The sequence below is a fragment of the Notothenia rossii genome (assembly GCF_949606895.1).
Source record: "Notothenia rossii genome assembly, chromosome: 2".
In the NCBI taxonomy this organism is placed as follows: Eukaryota; Metazoa; Chordata; class Actinopteri; order Perciformes; family Nototheniidae; genus Notothenia; species Notothenia rossii.
Window position 1 is genome coordinate 58,315,915 of NC_136904.1, and position 24,860 is coordinate 58,340,774.

General features: G+C 38.6%; 1 protein-coding gene and 1 long non-coding RNA gene across 2 annotated transcripts in view; both read right to left on the reverse strand.

The window, feature by feature from the left end:
- The window catches only part of LOC307029645 (inactive dipeptidyl peptidase 10-like), a 287,270-nt gene that overhangs the window by 226,581 nt on the left and 35,829 nt on the right, over nt 1-24,860 (reverse strand). The window contains exon 3 of the mRNA XM_079665726.1: nt 21,756-21,851. Coding sequence (XP_079521852.1) covers nt 21,756-21,851 — 96 coding nt within the window. The remainder of the gene's footprint in view (nt 1-21,755; nt 21,852-24,860) is intronic.
- On the reverse strand, nt 9,783-11,959 carry LOC307030424. Its single transcript, XR_013805660.1, has 2 exons — nt 11,807-11,959; nt 9,783-10,069 (listed from the first exon to the last, which is right to left on the reverse strand). It is a non-coding gene; the product is annotated as an uncharacterized lncRNA (long non-coding RNA).

Sequence of the window (24,860 nt, forward strand, 5' to 3'; positions counted from 1 at the left end):
TTAGTAATATTATGTTTGATATTATTATGTTTTATTAACTAGAACACTGTTTTTTTTAACCCACACCGCCTAGTGGTTAAAGCACTTTATTGAATTGTGTTGTTCAATATGTTATTTGATGAAAACATTTAAATATTGACTGCAAATTAACTAAAATAAATTTAGTCGAGTAAAAATACCAGGTTAACCTCTGAATTGTAGTGGATTAGAACAAAGTAGTATGATGCTGTAACAAAAACATTTCCCAACTTGGGATCAATAAAGTATATCTTATCTTATCTTATCTTAAGATGATCGATGGCTACTTCCATTTATGAATTATATGTTTTAAATTTGTTAACACCAATGTGTTTCGTATCCCCTAAACCTCCAGGGGTGTACACAGTTTAATACTGGCAACTTGTAATTATGGGAAATTTATACGAAAACGTTAAACGGTTAAAAACACAAAAGCATTGTACACAATTTAAACTAATCAATATTGTGTAATTAACAAAGATAAACTGATGTTTTTTAGTGGTTGAGTAATGCAGATACATCACTGTGTAATCATTTGACAGTGAGGGGAACACTTCCGGTTTTATTATGAAAACTTCGAGACCAGAAATACTGTTTTCAGCCCTTGAGGGTTGACGCCAACTTTTCATGGATGCTGCGGAAGTACTACACGTTCTCCTGGCGAGACCTCAAATCATATTCTAAATATCTATCAAACTATAGATCCAACACATCCACTGGACGTAGATTTTAAAAGTACAATATACACTTCTCATAGAAATCTAATCAAAAAGCATTTTAATGGCCAAACTATTCTACAATTTAGGATTTTATAGGGTTATTTGTGAATAAACGTCCCTCCGGAGCGTTTGCAATCAATGGGAGCATGTTGTTTCTTACACGACCACTAGAGGTGCTACACTTTAAAACGTGACTATGGGTCATAATAAGCTGCTGAACAATCGACCTATTTGGTCGTTTTTTGTATGAGGACAGGCTGAATTTAAAATTATTAGTTAAAAGTTCTCCTCACATCTTGCCTACAGTTTGGGTAGATACAGCTCAGTTGATTGCATTAGGGTTAGGGTGAGTTTTTTGAGAAAAACAACATCTGGTTTCCCAGGTTAGGGTTAGGGGAAAAGATCTTCACATGCAACAAAACTGCATTGTCAATTAAGTTTTGAGGATTTTTTTTATTTTTCCTGATTATGTTTCATTTTAATATATGACAATTACATGTATTGTCAAAATCAACAAGTAGAAGGAATATAGGGATAAACAAAGAAACATAAACAATGAAACAAATCTACTTATCCAAGCCACATCATTATCTTTAATAACCAATGTCTTTTTGGATTTACGATTTTTTTTCTGTTTTTCAATTGACATAGGTAACCAAATGTTTTTTATATAATTTAGATGTTTGCAACTGCTCTTTGTAACACTTTACTCCTCCTTAGAGGAGATTGCATTCACTCACCCTTTGCGTAACAGTACTGGCTCAGAAATGTTATGTATGTTTATTGTGACCTGCAGGCTTGATTAGTAGATATGTTGGAGGAAATGTGTATATCACACGTTCTTATAGGCACTGAAAAAACTGAAACGTTGACTTTAATCAAAGTCAACAGATTTCACAGAAATGTATTAGGTTAGTCGAAAGCAATACTATTAAGTTAAACCTATTTAAACGCAATTATATTGCTTTCAAGAGAATATTTTCACTTCTGGAAAGCATCAGTAACATAAACAGAACTTAAAGGAGAAGCTTGTTTCAAACTGTCTCTTTCAAACACCATGGGCTTAACCTTTATCTCTGTACGCAGATTGTCCTCCTAGCTCTACGGCTGTCAGATTTTGCAGTTGCAAACTCATTCACACATCAAACCAAAGTGTAATTGCACACAAAAATAAAACAAATCCAAAGAGGCGATGCTAATCTGTCAACAGTGGTGTTGTTGATGTCTCGATATTGAAGTTAAAGAAACAACAACAACACAATTCTGGAAATCTTTTTTTGGATGAGAAACTGAGAGCCAGCTCCTCTCTGCCAAAAAAAAGCCCTATGTGAACAGAGGGCGTAAAAGGCTTGACATGTAACTCCACTTCACTGTTTATTGAGTGTTTTCTACGGCTTTGCGAGTTTAAGTGAGCCAACTGGTGTGATATGTTCTCTTGGCTGGGCCAATGTCACACAATATGATGCCCTTCTCTCAGCAGATTGTCAGTGATGGGACTGATGGAAAGTGACGCTCTCTGAATCGCACGGCAGCAGCTGAAAGTCACTTTGTCATCACCTACAATGTGAAAAACAGACACACACACTCACAACAGCTGGAGCATGTCATTTCTTACACATTTTCCCGACACTGACCAGATGTCTCCCTGCAATCTCGGTGCACATCTTCATCAATAACAGCCACCTCAGAGTGAATCTCATGTCACACTGCAGACCGGTGACATATGTGCAAAAGGACGTCCTTCAGAACCAAGTGAACATGCATATTTGTGGGGAGCTATATTTAAAAAAGGGTAAATACCGTAGGATAACTGTGCTATTAAAGCAATCGTGACATGATTGATTTCATGATGCATGGTCCAATCAGCAGATGCTTATTCATTAGTCCAATCCACGGGTAATTGGGGGCTATAGTCAACATCATCCCGCCGTGTTGAAGAGGTGAGGCCAGTGGCGTAGCGGAGGGCCCCGCACCCCCCGCGGTGCGGGGGAGCCCCGGAGCTTAGGGGGCCCCGCCCCCACTGTAAGCTATCCTCTTAGATGTTGTAACGCGGGAACAGGGCGCAGAGGGCGGGGCCCCCCCGCCCCCCCCCCCCTCCCTGCTATGTTGCTAGGCACCCCGTCCCCGTCATGTGTACACTGTCTGTAGTAGTACAACAGTGTATCATTATAATTATTTGCTCACCTGCGATAGGGCTAGCCGGCTGATAACTAATGTTCATTGGCAGGCTGAGAAGCATTCAAAACAAAGCGGAAAGCATTGCTCATATAAATAACGTTCATTAGTTGCGTTGCCGGTAAACATGAAAACACGTTGGCCAGCGACAACTCTGTGACTGAATACCCTACTGATAGGGGGAAATTTAGAAGACGATGATGTTAAACGGTACATTCTGAATAACGGGCCATGCAAGCCTGAAGGGCCATTCAAAAGGGATGGGAAGGGAAGGTGCTTTTCAAAAGAGTTCTATAACAAAACATCTAAAATTGGATGTAGAATCCAGCGCAAGTGGCTATGTTACTCGCCATCTATGGACCGGTTGTACTGTGAGCAGTGCTGGCTGTTCGGTGACAGAACGTCTGCCCATCACCTCCACCAAGCGTGGAGAATAGGAATAAATGATTGGCAGGGTCTCTCTAAAAAGATTAAGGAACACAAATTCTCTCGCTCTCATTTGGCAGCATGTGTCGTGTATGATACGTGGAAAAATAATCTGACCATTGATGCGTAAATATCATCTGAGTTTAAGAGAGAGGTGGGGTTTTGGACCGAGGTCCTAACCAGAATAACTGATGTTACACTAACATTGGCCTCTCGCAACTCTGCTTTCCGGGGTCACAGAGAGAAAATAGGTGATATAGATAATGGTAATTTCTTATCTACCATAGAACTTATGGTGCATTTTGATCCAGTTCTGCAAAGGCTTATTGAAAGCAAAAATAAGGTGCACTACCTAACTCCTCAAACTCGAAACGAAATAATTTCATTGCTATCGAAAAAAGTGCAGGACACAATCATTACAGACATACAGAATGCATAATTATATTCGATGATAATGGATACTACCCAGGACATTTCAAAAGCAGAGCAACTGAGTGTTCAGATATGTTACTATAGCAAATGATGAAAATGGAAACCCTACAGAGGTGAAAATAAACGAAAGTTTATTGGGCTTCCATGCAGTCACAGACCAAACTGCTGCAGGTCTAGAGAGAGAAATTCTTGAATCAATGGAGAGAAAGGGGATACTACTTGGGAAGTGCCGCGGACAAGGATATGACGGGGCTAGCAATATAAGTGGCGTCTACTCCGGTGTACAAAAACGCATAAGGGATAAAGAGCCCAACGCAGTGTACATTCATTATGCTGCGCACAATTTAAACATTGTACTCAATGACGCATGCCAAAATATACCTGAGATAAAAGACTTCTACGACACTGTTGAAAGGCTATATGTATTCTTTAGTGGAAGCATCAAACGATGGGAGCTTTTGGAAACACACCTCTCAGTGCCCAAGGCTGGCCAGCCTACACTTAAGAGACTATGCCCGACACGATGTCATCAAGACAAGACGCCGTCCAATCATTGCGGTTCCGTTATGCTGACATTATGCAAGCACTAACTAAGATAGACTTGTTCTCGAAAAAAAGCGAGGAACGTGCCGAGGCGACTGGCTTGAAAAAGGCCATGGAGAGCTTTGAGTTTGTTTTAATGACTGTAATACAGGGCAAGGTCCTTGAAACAGTCAACATTGTGTCCCAAGCTCTCAAGCGCAAAGACGTGGACCTCTTACAGGCGACAGCAATGCTTGGCAACGCAACCGATACACTTGCCCAACTCCGAGGAGCGTTTGATGGCTTAAAAGCGCACGCGCAAGACCTGGCATCCTCATGGGGTGTCCACAGTCTCTTCAAAGACAGACACGCAAGGCGCACAAAGAGGCACTTTTCAGAGCTTTGCGAGGACCAGCGGCTCCAAGACCTAGGGGAGCATTTTAGAGTGGCGGTATTTTACGCAAATATCGATATTGTCGTTGCCCAACTCAAAAATTGATTTGTTGGAATGAGCGAAGTTGCACAGCGATTTTCTTTTCTGCTTCCCCGCAAACTTTTGCGCACAACAGACAAGGATCTGTCTGAGTCCGCAAGTGCTTTATCAGGCCAGTATAAAGACGACCCGTCAGCCGAGTTTCCTTTCCAGATCCTGTCCCTCCGTAATGCTCTTAGGCCTACTATAAAGAAAATTGAGCGTGGAACAATCAAAGACCTTGCACAAACCCTGCTCATTGAAAATCAGTCCATTTTGCCAAGTATCCCCGATGTTGCCACAGCACTGAAATTGTTTTTAACTATACCCGTGACTGTTGCCAGTCCTGAGAGATCTTTCTCAAAACTTAAATTAATAAAGACATATTTGAGGAGCACAATGTCGCAAGAGAGACTGTCTGGGTAAGCAGTCCTTAGTATTGAGAGCCGACGCGCGCGCAGTATAGATTTAAAGACTGTTATACAGGACTTTGCGCAGAAGAATGCCAGGAGACGCGCTCGTATAAAATAATAGGCCTACAAAGCAGCTCCTGATTGCATCCTCTATGTAGCCTACGTATAGGATGTGTTTTATTTGTTTGTTTTTTGTAGGCTACTTTTCTTTTATACATAATGTTATATATGTGAACCGTTCCGTTGTGTGAACTCCAATGATGATAGGCTATAACGTTCTACAATATACCTTCATGTTACAAAGAATACACAGCCACTTGTTTGTATTTGTCAATGATGTTTAAATCAGATGTATATTATTATACAGTTCCTACTGACCTTACTGTTTAAATCAGATGTATATTATACAGAAAGTTCCTACTGACCCTACTGTTTAAATCAGATGTATCTTTATACAGAAAGTTCTTACTGACCTATACTCTTTACAAAAGATGCCTGAAAAAATAAACATTTAAAAAAGTGGCCGCGATGTCTATCCCATGTCACTCTATTATTGATTTAGGGGAGGGGGCGGGGCCCCATGGTCCGACCTGCGGGGGAGCCCCGAAATATTGCGCAACGCCACTGGGTGAGGCATTTCATAAATACATTGTCCTGTGAAGAATTATCTCCATTACCAGGGAGATGGAGATGAACCACATCAATCTCAGTGCTCTTAGCAGCAGATGTAATGATGCACTCCATTTGACTAATGTCAGCTTGTAGCGACCCATCCATCTATGACTTTATATAGGCACTCATTTAACTGAGGCAGGAATTAAAGGCTCCAGATATCCATCATTGTTCTGTGGTCGTTTTACCCCCAGCTGCTTGACTCTTTGATATGGACCAAGAAAAGAAAATACTTTTGTATTAAAGGTGTGATAAAGCCTGGGAATGACAGCCATAGTTTACATTAGGGCCAATACATTTAATCTGTGAGAAACCAACCCAAGAAATACATATGTACAGTATATATCCAAATGAGAGCCCTGAAGGTATAAACCCATCCCTGACCAACATGATTGTAAATGATGACAAAACACTGCCTTCTAAGGAAGAGCCATTGTGTTTGTGACAGCTTGGATTTTACCCCATTGAACTAATTTGTCATGTGTTATAAATTAAAGTGGCTTTTAAAACAAACAAAAACATCCATATGAATTCACCTTTCCATCCTTTCCTTCAAACAATGTGACGTGTTCTATTGAGGTGAAGGTAAAGTGTTTGTTAGAACACATAGGACATTCTTTCTACATTGACTATTCATAACTAACACAAATGTGTTTCAGCAACAAGGAAGTGCTCTGTCCTCCTAACTGTGTGTCCTGACTTCCTGTCTCCATCAGAAGGGGTAGTGTGTTATATTGTTCAGATGGACATCTGCTGCCTGTGATGTCTGACTACATTTGGGTGAATAATATATCATAGAGCCTGAAGGGTGCCAGAGCTGGAAGAAAGTGAGAGTCTGACAGCAGACCATCTGGTCATTTTATTCTCAGTCCTAACGCTGATCCAAATCTGATGTTTTATCATGTTTCTATAACAATATGGTGCCATTAACGCCAGTTGTCTGAATTGCAATTGGAAATGTGTGCTGCACAGCATGGATCACTTTGATTAAATGTTTAATGTCAACCGATTTCACATAACTGAATTATATGAAAGTCTGTTTGCGCCACAGAAAAAAAAAAATAATAATCCAATCCCAATGAGACTTAGTATCTCATTATATTGATTTACTATCACATTATATTGACTTAGTTATCTCATTATATTGACTTAATATCTCAGTATATTCCATAGGCTTCCATAGAATTAGGTTAGTTGAAAGCAATATTTTGTATTTAAACTTAATATTATTGCTTTCAACTAACCTAATATAGCTATGTGAAATCTGTTGACATAATTCATCTAATTGAGTACACAACAGTGGCGAACCGTCAGGGCCTTCAAAGTATTCAGAGAATACCCTGGAAAACTCAGATAAAACAAACAAAAAATCTATTTAATTATATAAATAAAATGTATTTAAAATGAATAAATGAGAATCATATCTGTGTTGTTCATCTGTAATATTACAGTGTTACGTTGATTTGTTTGTCCTTCTCGGGCCATGCACTACGCATTTCAGTGGTTTTGTGTTTGAAAAGAAAGCAACCAATCAGATATTTTTCTGGGTAGAATATCCTTAAACCAAGGTATTCTATATCCTTGATAGAAAACCCTGGCCGTTGCACTGAATGAGGCGAATGGTGGAGGCTCTGCCAGAGGTGGGGACTCGAGTCACATGACTTGACTCGAGTCAGACTCGAGTCGCACATTTTTTGACCTTGAGACTTGCTTGACTAACATTGATAAAAGACTTGACTTGACTTTGACTTGGTATTCATGACTTGAGACTTGACTTAAGCTTGAGACAGATGACTTGAAAGGACTTGACTGTTTAAAATTAAATATTTGCGTTTGTTTTTGTAGTGGGAAATTACGAAGCGGCAAACTCTGGGGAAGAGCCGGGACGCCAATACGGAAGTGCTACATACTGCAGTTCATATTGGCCGATAGGCGATGGCTGCAGAAAGGAGCAATTTCCATAGACCCCCATGTTAAAATGCCCAATTTTACAGCAGAAAAAAACATGTTTCTACCCCTGGCTCCACACATTTTATTATCGATATAGTTAGATTCCACCTTCATGATTATGAATCTGTGAGTGAATTGTTTTTCTAACACGACCCTTTTGTGTTTCCTGTGTTTCCAGGAAACACAACTTGAAGCCGGCCGTGGTTGTTTGTTCTTCATGCTTATATATCGGGCTGTTGTGACTCGCTCTGCGGTTAAAACAGACGGTGCATGAATGCGGTTTTGCGGTAAGTGAAATTCGAGTGCTTTATTAATGTGTTAATGATTTTAATCGATGTAATGAATGTTAAGGCTAAGCGAGTGGTAGCTACATCGGTGCTAACGATGCTAATCGTAGCCTCCAAGTTAAAATCATAGACTGTATATATAAAGGTTAAAACGAAATAGAGAAGTGTTAAGTGTAAAGTGGGATAATACTGTTGAACAAACAGCTTCTGTTTGAGGTTGATAAAATAAGGTCATCCTTGTTACTTAGAGAGATATTTTATTATGTAGGTAGGAACTGTATGCATCAATAAGGTTAATTTAAATTGGCTATGCTCAAGTATGTAGACAAGCTAATGTCGAAGTAGTAGTGTATGTGAAATCAACCTCACAATAAGATGTGTGTTTATATTACAATTATTAATGTCATATTTCAAGATGATTACTTAGATATTACAATATGGTTGGTTGAGCTGGAGTTCATTATTGAGCTTACACGTTAACGTCACAGTCATCTGAAGAACGAACCCAAACCTTGTTGTTTTTATTAATTGCATTACCAAATGGGTATCAAATAAACAGTAAGCATTGGTAACACAACTTCCAAAGTTACAGTAAAATAAAAAGGACCCTGACTCGGACAATACACAATCCAACATGTTCAACAGAAGATAATCAGTTATATTGTTTGTACACATGGTACTTTATATATACCGGTATCTGTTTGTTTAAGGTGTCCAGGTGATGCAGACAGGCTGGACCAGAGAGTGAGAGACATAACTGGACTCCTCACAGCAGTGAACTTCAGCATAGGTATAAAGACTCTATTTTTCATACTGTACAAAGAATCAAGAAAGATATTGGTTTACATAAATGAAGTATTGACTTTAATACACTGATATACATTCCATTAAACAATACTAGATCACCTACACATCAGTTAAGTTGAGGGTTTTTTCCAAGCAAAAAGTTACATTTAGATGTTAACAAGCAATATGATTTTGTCAGCTTTCTAATTTAATGTATTGAAGGAAAAGATATTTAACACAGTGAGAACTGCTACTATTTATCTCTCAATATTGTCTGTAAAAAACGTGGTAAAAGTTATTCTTTCAGTGAGACAACAGAGCAAGCTTCTACAGTTGCACTACATTTTTATAACAGTTAAATATTATTTTGATAATAAAATATATTTCAATGTTGATGAACTTCATACTGTTCATTCATAATCTGATTGTCTCTGTAGCTCACTGTTGAAATAAAAAAAAACATTACAATTACAAAATTATTATATCTACAGCCCCTAAACACGCAAACACACCGCTTTCATAAATAACACACTTGTTCTGCAATAATATGTTTTATGTTTCCTGTAATTTTTGTTAGGAAAGGACATGCCTGAAAGACACGACATGTTCTCCTTCTCTGAGGGTCAAGAAGAACATCCAAGAGGAAAATTAAAAGCTGATGCTATGAGATTTTAAGACCAGTACACTAAGAAACTACTTTTATTGTAAAAACAGTCAGCTGATCGAATGCACCTATTTCCACATCTACACTCCATCAGCTGATTATTTCTATTTGCCTCGCTTTATGAGCTTCACATCACTTGTGCCTTGCACCTCAGAGTTTGCAATGTCCCAAATAAATGGGGCCAATCTTCAGTCAGATGTGAATGTGTAATCTAACATTTTCAGTAAGAATAATGGACAAAAGGAGTGCAAATACAAATACAATTTATTGAAATGTGAACCAAAAGTTAATCAAACATGTTTTAAATAAAAAGCACATATGGACAGAAGGTGTAAACCTATTAAATGTACAAGTAAACACATTTAGTCAAATAAAGTGACAGACTAGGCCTGTGCAGTTGGTATCAGCTTTGCCCAGCATAGGCTCCTCCATCAGTCCTCTCCAAACCAACAGACATGACGTCCATCACACAGAGGTTTCTCCCTGAAGTCTCTGCAGCTTTCTGGACACCACGCTTTCTCAATCTGTCCACACTGAATATGAGAGGGGGAAAATGAAAATAATAAATGCTTTAGACCAGTGGTCACCAACCTTTTTAAGTCCAAGATCCCCGACCTCGGCCTAGGTGAAAGGCGAGATCTACCTATTGCAGAATTGAGTGGAAAAGACGGCCCAGACAATGCTTCCAATTTGAGGCCTTTTATATAGGCTAATTGCATCTGAATTACTGTTACAATGAAGGCTCCATAATCAGCTCACAGCATATAGGCAGGGGTAAAGTGCTATTGGGGGGCGGACCTCACCTCCTCTAGGGGGGTCCTCACTTCCTCTAGGGGGGTCCGGGGGGATGCTCCCCCGGGAAGATATTTTTTTAAATATTGAAGTTGAAAGCATCAATCTGGTGCACTTTGAGAGCAACATGAAGAGATCTATGGATACCTCTCTCAGCACCCATATGAAACACAACTGTAAACAGATTTTATTTTTCTTTATGGATATTTTACAAATCACTCCCCTTTTAAACTGTATTGTTGTTTTACTGACATACTGTATAGTAGGCTATTTCATACCTGTTTTTCATTTATTCTCTTATTGTTTGTATAACTATAATGATCATATGAAGGTGTGCCGTGGAAATAATCTTTTGAATAATTTGTGACAACCGTTCTAAACACTTTGAGAGTCCTTTAGCTCACCTGAGCCCCTCAGTCTGACAGGAGAGGACTCTCCTCCAGCTTGTTGTGCAAAACGCTCCTTATGTCCGTTAGTTAGTTAGTGCAGCTAGCTAACCAGATGCTAACATCATGGTCCCCGCTAGCACCGGTCCCTCTCTCTCCCTCAATCCCTCTCTCCCTCACTCCCTCTCTCCCTCTCTATCACACTAAATGTGCTATTGCCACACACACACAGAGCCGAGCTTGAATGACACAAGCACACGTGTATTTCCATGCAACTCTCCGATTGGTGCGGTGTCTTGCCTCTGTTGCGTTCAGTGAACACGGGAAATTACAGTCCTGCCATTGTCTCTTGTGTCATGATGAGGTTCACGTAAAGCACGGTTAATGTATTATATTATTGAAGTGTCTCAAATATACGTCAATCAAGTGGCACCTGCTAACGGGGTCGTGGATGATAGGTTTACATCTAAAAACGTATTTTTCAAACATTATTATTTTAATTTAATTGTTCTTTCTTTTGTTACTTTTTTTTTTAACGGTCCGCGATCTACCCTTACCACACTCGTGATCGACCGGTCGATCGCGATCGACTGGTTGGCGACCACTGCTTTAGACAATAAGAAAAATAAAGTTGACAGTTGAGTTGCTCAGTTTTTTTAGATTGTCAATACTATTACTGTATAACTAATATATCAGGTTAAGAGGCACATTCAAATAAAGATTGGTCTTTAAATACATGTTGTCTTTTGAATTGTTTGTCTAAAGTCAAGGATCTAGAACTGGTACTTAGTTTTAATGAAACAGTCTGGTTATTATGCTGTTTGGAGGAGGCCTCACAGGTAAGAGCACTAACTAGCTACCATCACATGTACCTTAGCTTGACTTAAATGTATTAAACGTATAATTAAGTGATATCAAAATATAAATAACTAATGTCATGCAAACATATTAATATTTGCTTGATTCCAGTGTTGAATTTAGCACAATTGCATACAAACGTTAAGGGATTTAAGATTCGGAAGTATTATGCTAAAAACTCAATAACTTAGATTATTATTTATAGTTTTGCTGAATAGTTTCATGTCCGCTTACCTTAGAAACGTAAAATGCCACGGCAGTGTGCAGATGGGGAGCATGTTAGCTTAGCTTGGTAGCTTCAGCTAGCTCTGGAACTTTCAGCTCGGTGGCAGCAGGTCCCGCCTCGGCTCCGCCTCTTTGCCCTTATTTGGAGTAGGCGGGAGTTGAACTCTGACGTCAGTGTCGAGCCGTTAGTGGCCGACTCCGTCTACTAAGGGCTTCTCGGCAACTGCAGAATCCTATGGGTGACGTCACGGACCCTACGTCCAGGGCCGGCCCTGACCAATTTGCTGCCCTAGGCAAGATTTTAGCTGGCGCCCCCCCCCCCCCAAATGCAGACACTCACTATGACTCGCACATGCACGGTTGTGGCATGAGAAAACAGAAAGATATGGACACAAGATGTGTGCAACTCTATTTAGTATCCTATCCATTTGAACAGGATTTAAGTGAGGGTGGACCTCACCTCCTCTAGGGGGGTCCGGGGGCCTGCACCCCCGGGAAGACTTTTTTTTTTATATTGAAGTTAAAAGCATCAATCTGGTGCCCTTTGAGAGCAACATTAGGAGATCTATGGATACATCTCTCAACACCCATATGAAACAGAACTGTAAGCACATTTTCTTTTTCTTTATGGATATTTTACAAATCACTCCCCTTTCAAACTGTATTCTTGTTTATTAATAACAACTTTTTTTAAGGTCATATAGTATTTTATACCTGTTTTTCATCTATTCTCTTATTTTGTATAGCTGTAATGATCATATAAAGGTGTGCCTTTGCCTCACTGAGCTGAGGTTATCAGAGCTGCTCAGTCTTTCAGGAGAGAGCTCTCTAAAGCTCTCCTCCCCCGCGGACGCTTACACAGTAAATTCCAATGTTAATAAAAGCACACAGAAGCTGTATATGTTTTTGGGGAATTTGATTTATTTTAAATTAACACAAATACAAAATTAAAACCTATAATTGCACACTAAAACCATTATTTCAAAAAAAGAACAATTTCACATAAACCTCTGGTTTTTACTGGGGCTGGGGCAGTTCAATTAGATTTTTTTTGGGGGGGGGGTGTGCTATAGTTTATGGGCGCTGTATGCAATATATGGGTAGTTCTGTTAGTATAAGATAATAAGATGTACTTTGTTGATCCAAAATTGGGAAATTGTGTTTTAAAATTTTAAATTCCCCAAAATATTTTTTTTACATTTCTAACTTTTTTTTTTTTTTTCCCCAATTTTCGGTGCCCCCTATGGGTTGATGCGCCCTTAGCCTTCGCCTATACTGCCTATGCCGAGGGCCGGCCCTGCCTACGTCCATTTATATATATAGTCTATGGAAATTATGTTTAGTTTTTTCGAAAAACATGATAATAGCGTCAACCTGGCAACCCACTAGACGGCAGGAGTGTCAGTTAACATGGCAGCGGCTAGCTTTACTCCAAAAATAGTGAAGTTTGGATTCAAGGATTATTTTGTGGATGACGCTAATAAGAAGAGAACAGCGGTGTGCAGGGTCTGCAGCATAAAGATCAGTGACAGGACCACCACAACATCCAACTTCATTCGTCACTACAAAAAAACCCACAGAGAAAGGTACGTGAATGTGTTGTGTTAGCTAAAAAGCTAACGTTAAGTTTAAGCTACGTTAGACTTGGTTTCAAATCGATTAAGCATTGCAAAGAGAAGACAAAACGGTAAATTAACACTAGAACCACGAAGAAAATCATTTTGACTAACCCTGATACTGACGGGCTGTCAGGAGAGAGAGAGGAAAAGAGATGCCTCGTTTATTTCCCCTGTGTTATTATCAGAAGTTACTGTAAACTTTTGAATAATGTAGTTGATCTACTTTTAGTAGTTTGTTTAAATGTTTTAATTATGTTGTTTTTGTTTCTAGAAGTGCATCATTCTTTGATTTATTGTAAAATGAATCTGAACTTTTGGATCTGTTATGATGATAAACTGAAGCAATTTCTAAATTAACTGAGTTTTAAATCGCTCTTCTTAGTTTATTCGGAAATTATGAAGAGGAACAAATTAAACGATTTGAAAATGATATCTATGTAGGTGCTGACACTGTTGGCGGTTCTAGTGTTAACAGAAATGTAAATTAAATATGTGTAATGGCAAATGCCATATATGATTTTCTTACCTGGAATTCTGCCTTTTTGAACAGACTTTTTGATTGAGTCCTAGCTGTATTGTCTACAGTTCTGGGTTTAATATGAATCTAATATGATTGTCATCGGTCTAAATTAGATTTCAAATGATTAACTGTGTAATGAAGATCATAGTATGGGTTGAATCCATTTTCATAACCCATGTCTTTTAACTGATTTAAATGCGGGAACTGGGCTTATTCATCAGAATTGTGTATGACTTGACTTGACTTGCTTGACCTGAGCAATGACTTGACTTGACTTGCTTGACTCTCACCACATTGACTTGGGACTTGCTTGATACTTGTAGGTCAAGACTTGAGACTTGCTCATGACTTGCACATGTAGGACTTACTCCCACCTCTGGGCTCTGCATGTCTTAGAATGTAAAAGTAATACATAAGTACAAAGAGAGGCAAACAGCTGCTTTAATGCTGGTCGGAACGTCTGCATCTGCTTTAATAAGGAACTACCAAAGTATATGAGGCTCAACATGTCTAGACGAACGGGCTAATCATTTCCTATTTCAATGTTGACATTACACCTCACATGTCTGAGTTTAACATAACACAAACATTTCCAAGCAGCCACTCCTTTTACCAGTGATATTAATTACACAACTTATTATATACAGTATACTTTTATTTAGGGATGCACCGAATATTCGGCCGCCGAAAATTATCGGCCGAAAATGGTTAAAAAGGCCGTTTCGGCTTTCGGCCGAAAGGGTTTTAGCACCGAAAAAATATCACCGAATGTCAGGGAACAGGGTTACGTTGGTAAGCTAACGTGTTGTTGTGATTACGTATCAAAAGGCGGCGACAAGCACGGCGCGCGACCATGCTCGCGGCTGGCTCACAGCAAACATGTCTGGCGCTCGGAGATATTTAAAAATATCAGAGAAAGAGGCGCAGATTGCGATTTGTAAAACGTGTTCAGCTGACATTTCTCGAGGGGGTGTAACTGCAAAGACTTTCACCACTTCGGGATTACTCCACCACTTGAAATCAAAACACCCGGACAAATATGCGGAGTAAGATCAAATCACAAGCACTGACAGCGAGAGACTGTTCAGCGCTGCCTCTCATGTGCTTGATGAGAAGAGGAACAGACTTATGGCTGATAAAGCAGAGAAGCTACTGTTCATTAAAAATAACCTCCCACTTTTCCTTAATAAGTAGACCAGGCTGGCTTATCATAAGCTTATCTAGTTCTACATGTCTACTCTATACCCACTTTCCTGAACAATTTTCATTGTGAGTTATAATTCACCATCTCAGGTTATCATTAGGGGGAAATGACAGCAGCACAGTGTTCAATATATTGTGCTTTCGGTATCTAAATTATACAATGTTGTTTACATTGCTCATGAGGACAGACCACCTTATTTGCAGATTCTTGAAATTGTAATTTAATTTGTAATTGATTGTGGATTTTGTATCCAGTTTTCACTTTATGTATCTTTATACAATGTTTACTACTTTGCTTATGAGATTGAATTGTAATTTCATTTGTAAATAGTTACATTCATGTGGATTTATCCAGTTTGCATATTTGTATGCATGCACTTATAGGTGCATTTGTTGTTGTTGAAGGCCTGGCTGTTACAGTCTTTATTTACACTATTTTGTTGTAGGCCTACTGGCCTAGATGTTTATGCAGTTTTAAAGCACCTTGGCTTTGTTCTGAATGCATTTTGTTGTAGTTATCCTACAGAGAAAAGAAAATGCACTTGACTTGGAATTAATGTACTGTATGCATTCAAAAGTGCTGAATAAATGTTTTATGGACCCATAATAGTGATTATTATTTAAGTTAAGTTTTGCCATAATCATGTCTTTTTCCATAATCAGGTAGCTGAACAACATTGGTAAAAACTGTATACATTATATATTTCTATTAATCATTTTCGGCCTTTCGGTTTTCGGCCAACTGTTTCCTATTTTCGGTATCGGTTTCGGTGCACCCCTACTTTTATTATATTGTTACTCGTTTTCTTTTGGAAAACTGATCATGAGATAGTAACACAGTATGTGGTTGGATCAGGGCTCTCGACTAACTTTTTTCACCATCCTCCCGGAACCGTCCCGAAATACAATCTAAGCCGTCCCGAAATTAATGTGGACCGTCCCAAATTTAAAATATTAGTTTTTCTACTACTTATCATTAGTTAAAATCATTCAAAGTGACCTTTAACATAAATAAAACATCATACAAATCATTAGATGATAATTCATCAACCTTTTTATTTGAGTAAATCAGTCAATCACATGAACAAAGGCCAAATATATTTAAACAAACACACAAACGAGAAAATTACTCTAATATTGAATCAAATCAAGTCCCATCCAATAAACAAAAAAATCCAACACTCTGTCCTGAAGACAGAACCCAGAGTAACCACTAACCAGGATGACAGTCTGTAACACAGTCAGGAGACCTTTACAAACTGCCCCGCCCCCTCGCACACAGACGGGAGAGAGATCTCGTCTGGATTTGAAAGCTCGAAAATACATCATAGACGCATGTTGTAGTCTTATTGCATATTAGAAACGGAGTTGGATAAACTAAAACTGCGATATAATGTTTATGTAGCAATAATACATATGACATATATTTTTTAAATGTCTCAAGTACCGATAAAAAGTCAGATAACGTCGGAGCTTAACGTTACCACTGTCTTTAATAATTCCGGCCCGGGGACCGTTTAATACCGGGGCTCGGTACCCACCCCTACATGGGGAGAGGCGCAGCATGTTGCTAAGGACTAAATACGATGGAGGGTTCTCATCTCAGCCTTATTAACCCATAGGGGATGAAGAGGAGTAAGTAAATAAAGAGGCCGGTGTTACAGTATAAGTTGAGTCATGACAACTGGCGACATTCTATTATTTTCGTCATAGGAATCCGGGGCGTGTACATTGAGGACCCATTGTTGACTTACCAGGAAAGAAACATCGTTTGTCGTTTACGTTCATCTTTTGCTATATCTGCCTTCCTAAGATCCCTTTGCTGCACATTCAGTACTCGTATGTGAGGTTGTGGGGCAGAGGCCGATATCGTGACGCTTACAGGGAGGTATCGAACATTTCAAAGTAGGTGACTGTGTGGATGCCTGTTCAAAACATTGCAAACTTCAATAAATCATTTAAATTATATATTTGTGTCCGACTTTCATTTGTTCATCGTTCTTAATGTGATGTATAGTAGCTTTGATAGCTGTCCATACCTTCAGACAGCCTAAAAGTAAAACACAAGTTGTTTATTCACAGCCTGAACGCTCATCGAGATGACTGGATCAGTCATGACAACTTGTGATCAGCTCCGATTAAATTGTGATATCAATTCTGTAGCTAACCTCCAGGGATCACGTTTATTTTATGAAATACCTGTATCCCTTTCATCACAACACGACTCTACACTGTGCAGGAAAAACAATTACATACATGAAAATAATCTTGATGCATGGGAATTAAACACACAAACTAACAGATAAATCATCAGAAGAAGGCAGAGAGGAAGTAAATAACAAAAGGAACACGGAAGGCAGACAGAATTGCTTAGACACGGGTGTCACATGAAATGTAAAGGTTCTGGAAAGTTCCTTATACAGATTCCTCATGAGATTTTTCTATCTCATGAAGTCCCTAAGTGACACACACTGAACAGTCTGGGGTCATGGTCCTTGTCATTTGCTTTTGTCTTCCCATAACAACATGTCCAAGATGTCCATGTGTCAGGCTAAAACATGTGACAGAACTAGCTAGATTTGGAAAGGTTTTTTGTTGCTAAAGTTAATATTCAAGCCATTTAAGAATAAAAATGCTTACATGACATGTCATTTGTTAAACATTAAGCTGTCTTCGGCTCTTTTCTGCTGTAACAAATGTAAATTTCCCCTCTGTGGGACGAATAAAGGTATTCTGATTCTGATTACATTTAACCTGTTGTGGAAACATTTCTTGATGAAATTGATATGAAACAAATGCCATACATATTGCTGTGACACATGGTGTCACATCGGGACTTTAACCCTAAACATTCACAGCAAACCCGGAGTGACATATATGCACAATTAGAAATATGAGTATGGTCTGGTCAGTTAATTTAGCTGATTCAATTATATTTAGTTAACATATGCTTTATTCTTCAATTCATAGTATGTTCAAACAAATGCAAACCAAAACATCATCCTTGTTAATTAAGTTATAAATAAGAGTTACTTTACCATTAAAGCCCAGATATTTGACACTAGGGGGGGTTACTTGTCAGAAATGTGTCTATTTAGTCTAAATGACGTTCCCCTTAATTTCCCCAAAAGTAGAAATGGGTCCGGGTTCTTATGGGTTAAACGTATAGGTTTAAAGGCATAATAGAACTACCGTATTATATGTATTCAACTTGTGCCCCGCTGGACTTATTTTTCTGTGGTTTACCGTTACTGTGACATATCAATATAGCCACGGAAGATAGTTTGTGTGTTTAATTCCCATGCATCAAGATTATTTTCATGTATGTAATTGTTTTTCCTGCACAGTGTAGAGTCTTGTTGTGATGAGAGGGATACAGGTATTTCATAAAATAAACGTGATCCCTGGAGGTTAGCTACAGAATTGATATCACAATTTAATCGGAGCTGATCACAAGTTGTCATGACTGATCCAGTCATCTCGATGAGCGTTCAGGCTGTGAATAAACAACTTGAGTTTTACTTTTAGGCTGTCTGAAGGTATGGACAGCTATCAAAGCTACTATACATCACATTAAGAACGATGAACAAATGAAAGTCGGACACAAATATATAATTTAAATGATTTATTGAAGTTTGCAATGTTTTGAACAGGCATCCACACAGTCACCTACTTTGAAATGTTCGATACCTCCCTGTAAGCGTCACGATATCGGCCTCTGCCCCACAACCTCACATACGAGTACTGAATGTGCAGCAAAGGGATCTTAGGAAGGCAGATATAGCAAAAGATGAACGTAAACGACAAACGATGTTTCTTTCCTGGTAAGTCAACAATGGGTCCTCAATGTACACGCCCCGGATTCCGATGACGAAAATAATAGAATGTCGCCAGTTGTCATGACTCAACTTATACTGTAACACCGGCGCTCCAGGGTCTGGTTCTGCTGTGCGTTTTTGTGATGTAACGGTAAAACATTTCAGAATTCCTCCACGGCATACCATTGTCATTTTACATCACTCAATCCGCGAAATACACACACTCAGTACATAGCCTACTGTCGATAGACCCGCGAATTTGCGAGCCAGGAATTCGCGGGCACAGCCGGCTGTGCGGCTGGCTGACAGCCATGGGCACAGCTTACGTACTGTGTGTGTGTGTGTGTGTGTGTGTGTGTGTGTGTGTGTGTGTGTGTGTGTGTGTGTGTGTGTGTGTGTGTGTGTGTGTGTGTGTGTGTGTGTGTGTGTGTGTGTGTGTGTGTGTGTGTGTGTGTGTGAGAGTGTGTTTCGTGGGTTGCTAAATGTCTTGTGTGTTTATGTTGACAAGGGGGTTTAATAACTGTGTGCTACACACAACGTGCAGTCGATTTCATTTTCATCGCCGTTTGTAGTAGAGTTAGCAGGGTATTTTTATTTTAATTCTCGTCCCAAATTCGTCCCAAAATTATTTTTTATCCTCCCTGACACTATTTTTTTCGGCCCCGGGACGACGGGACGTCCTTAAGCTCAAGCCCTGGGTTGGATTAAAGCTCATTATTATGTGTATGATCATACATTTATGTTTTGATAATAAGAAATACAGTTAATAAATCATTTTTTAAATGTTATTATTTTAATGATCTAATATAAAAACCACCTGTAAAGATTAGTATCATAATTCTTTCATGGTAGTGACTTTCATCCTTAGTTTTTTTTAAATGTTTCTGTGCAGCTAAAGTAATGACATTGCATCATACTCACACTTGACTATTAATGAGATCACATTAACACCCATTCAGATTATCTCTAACAGGCAGAGATAAATGACTTTCGAGCCAAAACCTCCAAAGCTTCTGATTTGGGAAAAAGAAATCTCATGTTTGCTACAAATCCCAGCGATCAATCTCTGCTCCCGCCCGTCCGTCTGTTATCTTCTCCCATATGTACTGGGTCTATTTTGCCCCATCCATCCACAAAGCGGCCTATAAAGCTGAGTCTCTGACTGCCTCATCGAGCAACACCGCTGCTCTCTGTCTGGCCTGAGGTCAGCTCAGGGAATGAGATGGAGTTGCGAAGATAGTGGAAAAGTGTCACCCGGGAATAAAATATTGATGGAAAGAAAGGCCTTGCCTCTTGCCTGCGGGCGCCCAGTCTGAGCCACAGCGGATGGCCAGAGGAGAGGAGAGCCAAACACAGAGATCTGCAGGAGGAGGCAGACGGAGGGCAACACGCCATCAACACAACTCTCTCCACGCTCTCCCTCCGAGGTATTGTTATCTCCCCCCGCCTTGGCAAACCATAATCAGAATACCTTGCACTTCACTTGATGTGGTTTATTTCCAGCCAAAGCCTTCCGGGCTTAACATATGATCCCCTTCTGGCAAGTGAGGAATCAATTCAATGTAAATAAGGCGAGGGGAAATAAATCCCAACATTGGAATTTGCATAATTGTATGCAAGGTAAAGCAAGGGGTGAAACACGGCGGGCTTGTTTCAGACTGAACTGTCTGCAGGCTGTTCCACAGAGTAACAAAGAGAGATGTCACCCCCCCCAACCCCCGCTCAACACTCGGTTTTTGTTTGCTCTCACAAAGCACCCTCAGAACTCATCGAGGTGTCGTTCATGTCAGGTATGAATCAAGATGTTTTGTATAAATATATGTACAGCAGGTAGTGTATTCAGTTGGCTGTCACTCATGTTACTGCATGATCCACAGTAATAGTGAGTATGACTCATGTGTGCTGATTGTGTCATTCCATGGAACAGGCAGGCGATAAAGCCTGATGACAGCTTTATCTGTGATTAGAAAAACAATGAAGTCTCATTATAAACACATTCAAATGCCTTCTAAGAGCCAGAAATCTCCTCAAGGCCAATGGCAAGTTCTGCATTTTCATTTATTTCCAGAATTTTTCTGAATAGAAAGTTACGAGGCTCCGCCTGCTTCAAATTGTTGCCTCCGCCTCAAGCTCTCTAGTATTTTTAATAGGATGACTTCATGGAAAACACTGTTTTCTAACAAGAGTTGGACTTGGTCTGATAAAGAGTTAAAAAAGTCCTCTGTTTTTGGCCGGACTGCAGCAAAGCAGACACAAAAGCAACATCTTTGCCACAAATGAAAAAAAAAAACGCTTCTATACTAGGAGGTTATTGTCCCTTCTGTTTGATGTAAAACACTATATTATTCATTACAATCACCAATCAAAACTAAGAAATATATATTAGTGGAAATGATACTTTGCCAGAAGAAACAAAAAGTGATACAAAAATATTAGGATATCACTATCAGTATCAATATCAGTAATATCAGTATTTATGGTCCAATTATAATTCTCAAAAATAGCTTAACCATGCCATGTGACATGCTACTTCAGTATGCTTGAAGAACAAATACCGGGACAAAACCCAACCGTCAGATGAGACATGCAGGAATTAACTACATCATTTTCTTCCATCTTGTAATTATCAGTACTCCTAAGTTATGTTGCTAGTAAAGAATGTTTTCGTAAATCAGTTGAAGGCACATGATTGCACATAATCCTGATTTCAGTGCTCTGCTCATTTGCATCTGAAGGCATTACAAGATAACCTTCTTGCAGATTCCAGCAGACCACAGTAGATGTTGCTCATCACTCACCATTGATCCACTTGGCCTCTGGGTCGTGGACCTGGAACTCCGGTCTGAACAGATCCTCCACAGACAGCTTAGTGTCACTTCCAGGTTGGCTGTCAGCTGCAAAAGCAACAATGAATTGTTAACATTTGAAGTAAACGTGTGTTGCACATTTTCTTACTAGCACACACACAGTTCAAAATCAATCTCAAGCAACAGCTGACCTACGGAATCACTTCAAACACTAACACTTAAATGTTTCACTGACAAGAAAACAACCAAAACAAGGTCACCCTAAAATGTATTACAGATTTTGGAAAGCATCCTGGGATACATTACTGTGTGTTATGTTGGTAGTTCAGGTAGTGTAGTTACTGAAACAAGAGATGCAAGAACTAAAATACATTATTACGATCTATGTCCAACATATATCTGCACGGCTGAATGTGTTTGGTAACTTTGGCTTATAAATGGTTAGAATTTAAATCAGCCAATAGGTGGCATGAAACTGCAGAGTTCCTAACTATACAAAAGATCATCAATAATATACATACATTACATAAATAGATACTTAATGTAACATATTAACAAATAACTTCATATGTTGATATACAGTTCACCTCTGTCATGAGGCAGGCAGCTGTATATTTATCAAATTGTGTAAACCTACTGTATGCACCCCGCCAAGTAAAACAAAATGTTTCTCACACATACTGAAGGAGGCGGAGGCCAAAACTGAGCAAAAAGGGAAGAGTGGATTTACATTAGTCATGTGCCGGTTTAGAAGTGGACCTCCACATAATAAAAAATGCAGTTTCATTACTGCAACCAGCCGATAACTGTTTCAATGAAGTATTCCCAGGTGGCCACGACGTTCTCATATTTATTACAATCAAAATAGAAACAGTTGGATTATATATTTTCTTGGCAGACACATCTAACTCTGTTGAGTGAGTTACATAAAGTTATTTACCCCCATTCAAAACAAAGATGCTCACAGAACGATATTTCCTGCACAAAATGGCATTTCATATGTTCATTAGCATGATCATGACTGGACGAGAAAACCCTTGAAGCTGTTCAATTGTTGCCGTGGAAATATTTCATTTTTAATTATGAAATGTTTTGCTGAAATAGAATGTGCCAATTGTCAGCTTCTTGTGAATAGGACAGCTGCTGATTGTGAGCACAATAACAGGCCAAGTCATTTTGAATTTCAGCCATATTGGCTTTCCTTGATAACTCCAGCGTGTTGATGGAGGCAATGAAAGTCTGACCAACCAGGTTTTACATCTGTGGAACATTGGGCTTTTCTTCCAGTAGTGCATAAAGTAATTCAAATAAACCACACGTTTACCAAGTGCAACGTTGAAGTGATGAACACAATAAATAGTCAATAATTCTAATAGAATATTTTGAAAATACAGTAATGCACAATAAGTACTTGGTACTTAAAAGTATATTTTGATTATAATACTCTACTTTTACTTAAGTAACATTTTGAGTGCAGGACTTTTACTTGTATCTTTACACTGTATATTACTAAATGTACTTAAGTAAATAATCAGAGTACTTTATCCACCTCTGAAATTAGGTACAATGAGCAAACAAATTCAGTTTACTCTTTTCAAATAATTTCACCAATAATTTCTAACTTCAAAAATGTGTTTCAAAACATCTATAAATTAACTCAAGACTAAAGTTGTTTCAATCTGTGTTGTGCTTTTATTTTATTAGGTTGAGTTAGCAGAACTAAACAAATCACAGTTATTTTGAATTGTAACACTTCGACATTATCATACACTTTACTCATCCAGCAGAAACAGCAAAACTAGGAGAAGGGATCTGGCTACGTGATATCCACTTTTTACACTTCTAGTTGCTACTTTACTAGTGAGCCATTTGGTATTGGTCAGGTAACAGGGATAATCCTTTTTTTATTAAAATTACTCAGATTATTTTACTCACACAGTCATTTGATCCATTGTTTGGATTAGATTAGATTACATTATTGTCATTACATAATGCAAGCACAGTATAACAAATTACTTGTTCGATTAAAACCGGTGAGATATCATCAGTGGAGGGGTGATGTAGAAATGTTTCAACACTCTAAAAAACAATTCATGGGGTTAGTAGATTCCACTTAAAAATAAATACTTTTTCAACATAACCTTTTTGTTTTTTACCTCAACTTGTTTTAGTTGGTTTACAACTCATTTGAATAATTCTGTCAAATTAAAAAAAGAAAAAGAAAATGTTAGTTACAAATGTAATGATTATGAAAAAAAAATGTCTGCGTTCGTTCACTCAACTATAGGGATATACTAAGTTAGAACTCATATCTATTGAGTTTGAATGGTATAGTTTCAAAACACATGCTTGCTCTGCTAGACCGCATGTGGAGTTGGAGCAATCTGCGTTCATCCTGAGAGTGGAACACTTGGTAGCTGTGGAACAACAGGATTTTAACCTAATAATCTATGAAATTACCTGGTAAGTAGCCATTTTTGTTCAGCTTAATTTACAACAGCTGCTTACTGCATATACAGTGTAACAAAAGCTGTAAGGTAGTCATTAGCTACTGGTTTTAAGCTACTGTAGCATGCATGGCATACTGATAGCTAGCTTTTTGTATCCTCCTATATCCTTTGTTTCACAGTTGCAGTCAAAGTTCATTATTTGTAATGCAGTATGTATATATTTGTATATATTATAATTAACGTTACATTTGATAAAAACTGATTTAAAATAAATATGAACAGCAACTGACAATGACCGGCATGTTCAGTTTTTGCAAACCAAGCCTTTTTTATTGTTTCTCAACATTAACATGTTCTCGTTTTTAAAGGATGATTTGGTGGAAAGAATAAAAGAGGTTGCTGGAGCTCCTTCTCCAACAGACTGCTGCAGCTCCGCTATCACAAGGACCGACACAGGAACACATTCCTGCCCACTGCAATAACTCTGTACAATAAATCTCATCTGGCTGGCCCCATAGTTTCTCTTGTAATAAAACCACGTTGTACATTTTACATTCTTAAAATCTGTTCAATGTTCAATATTTAATATTAATATTCCATGTCATATATTTATGTATATATATATATTTGTATATATAATATCTTG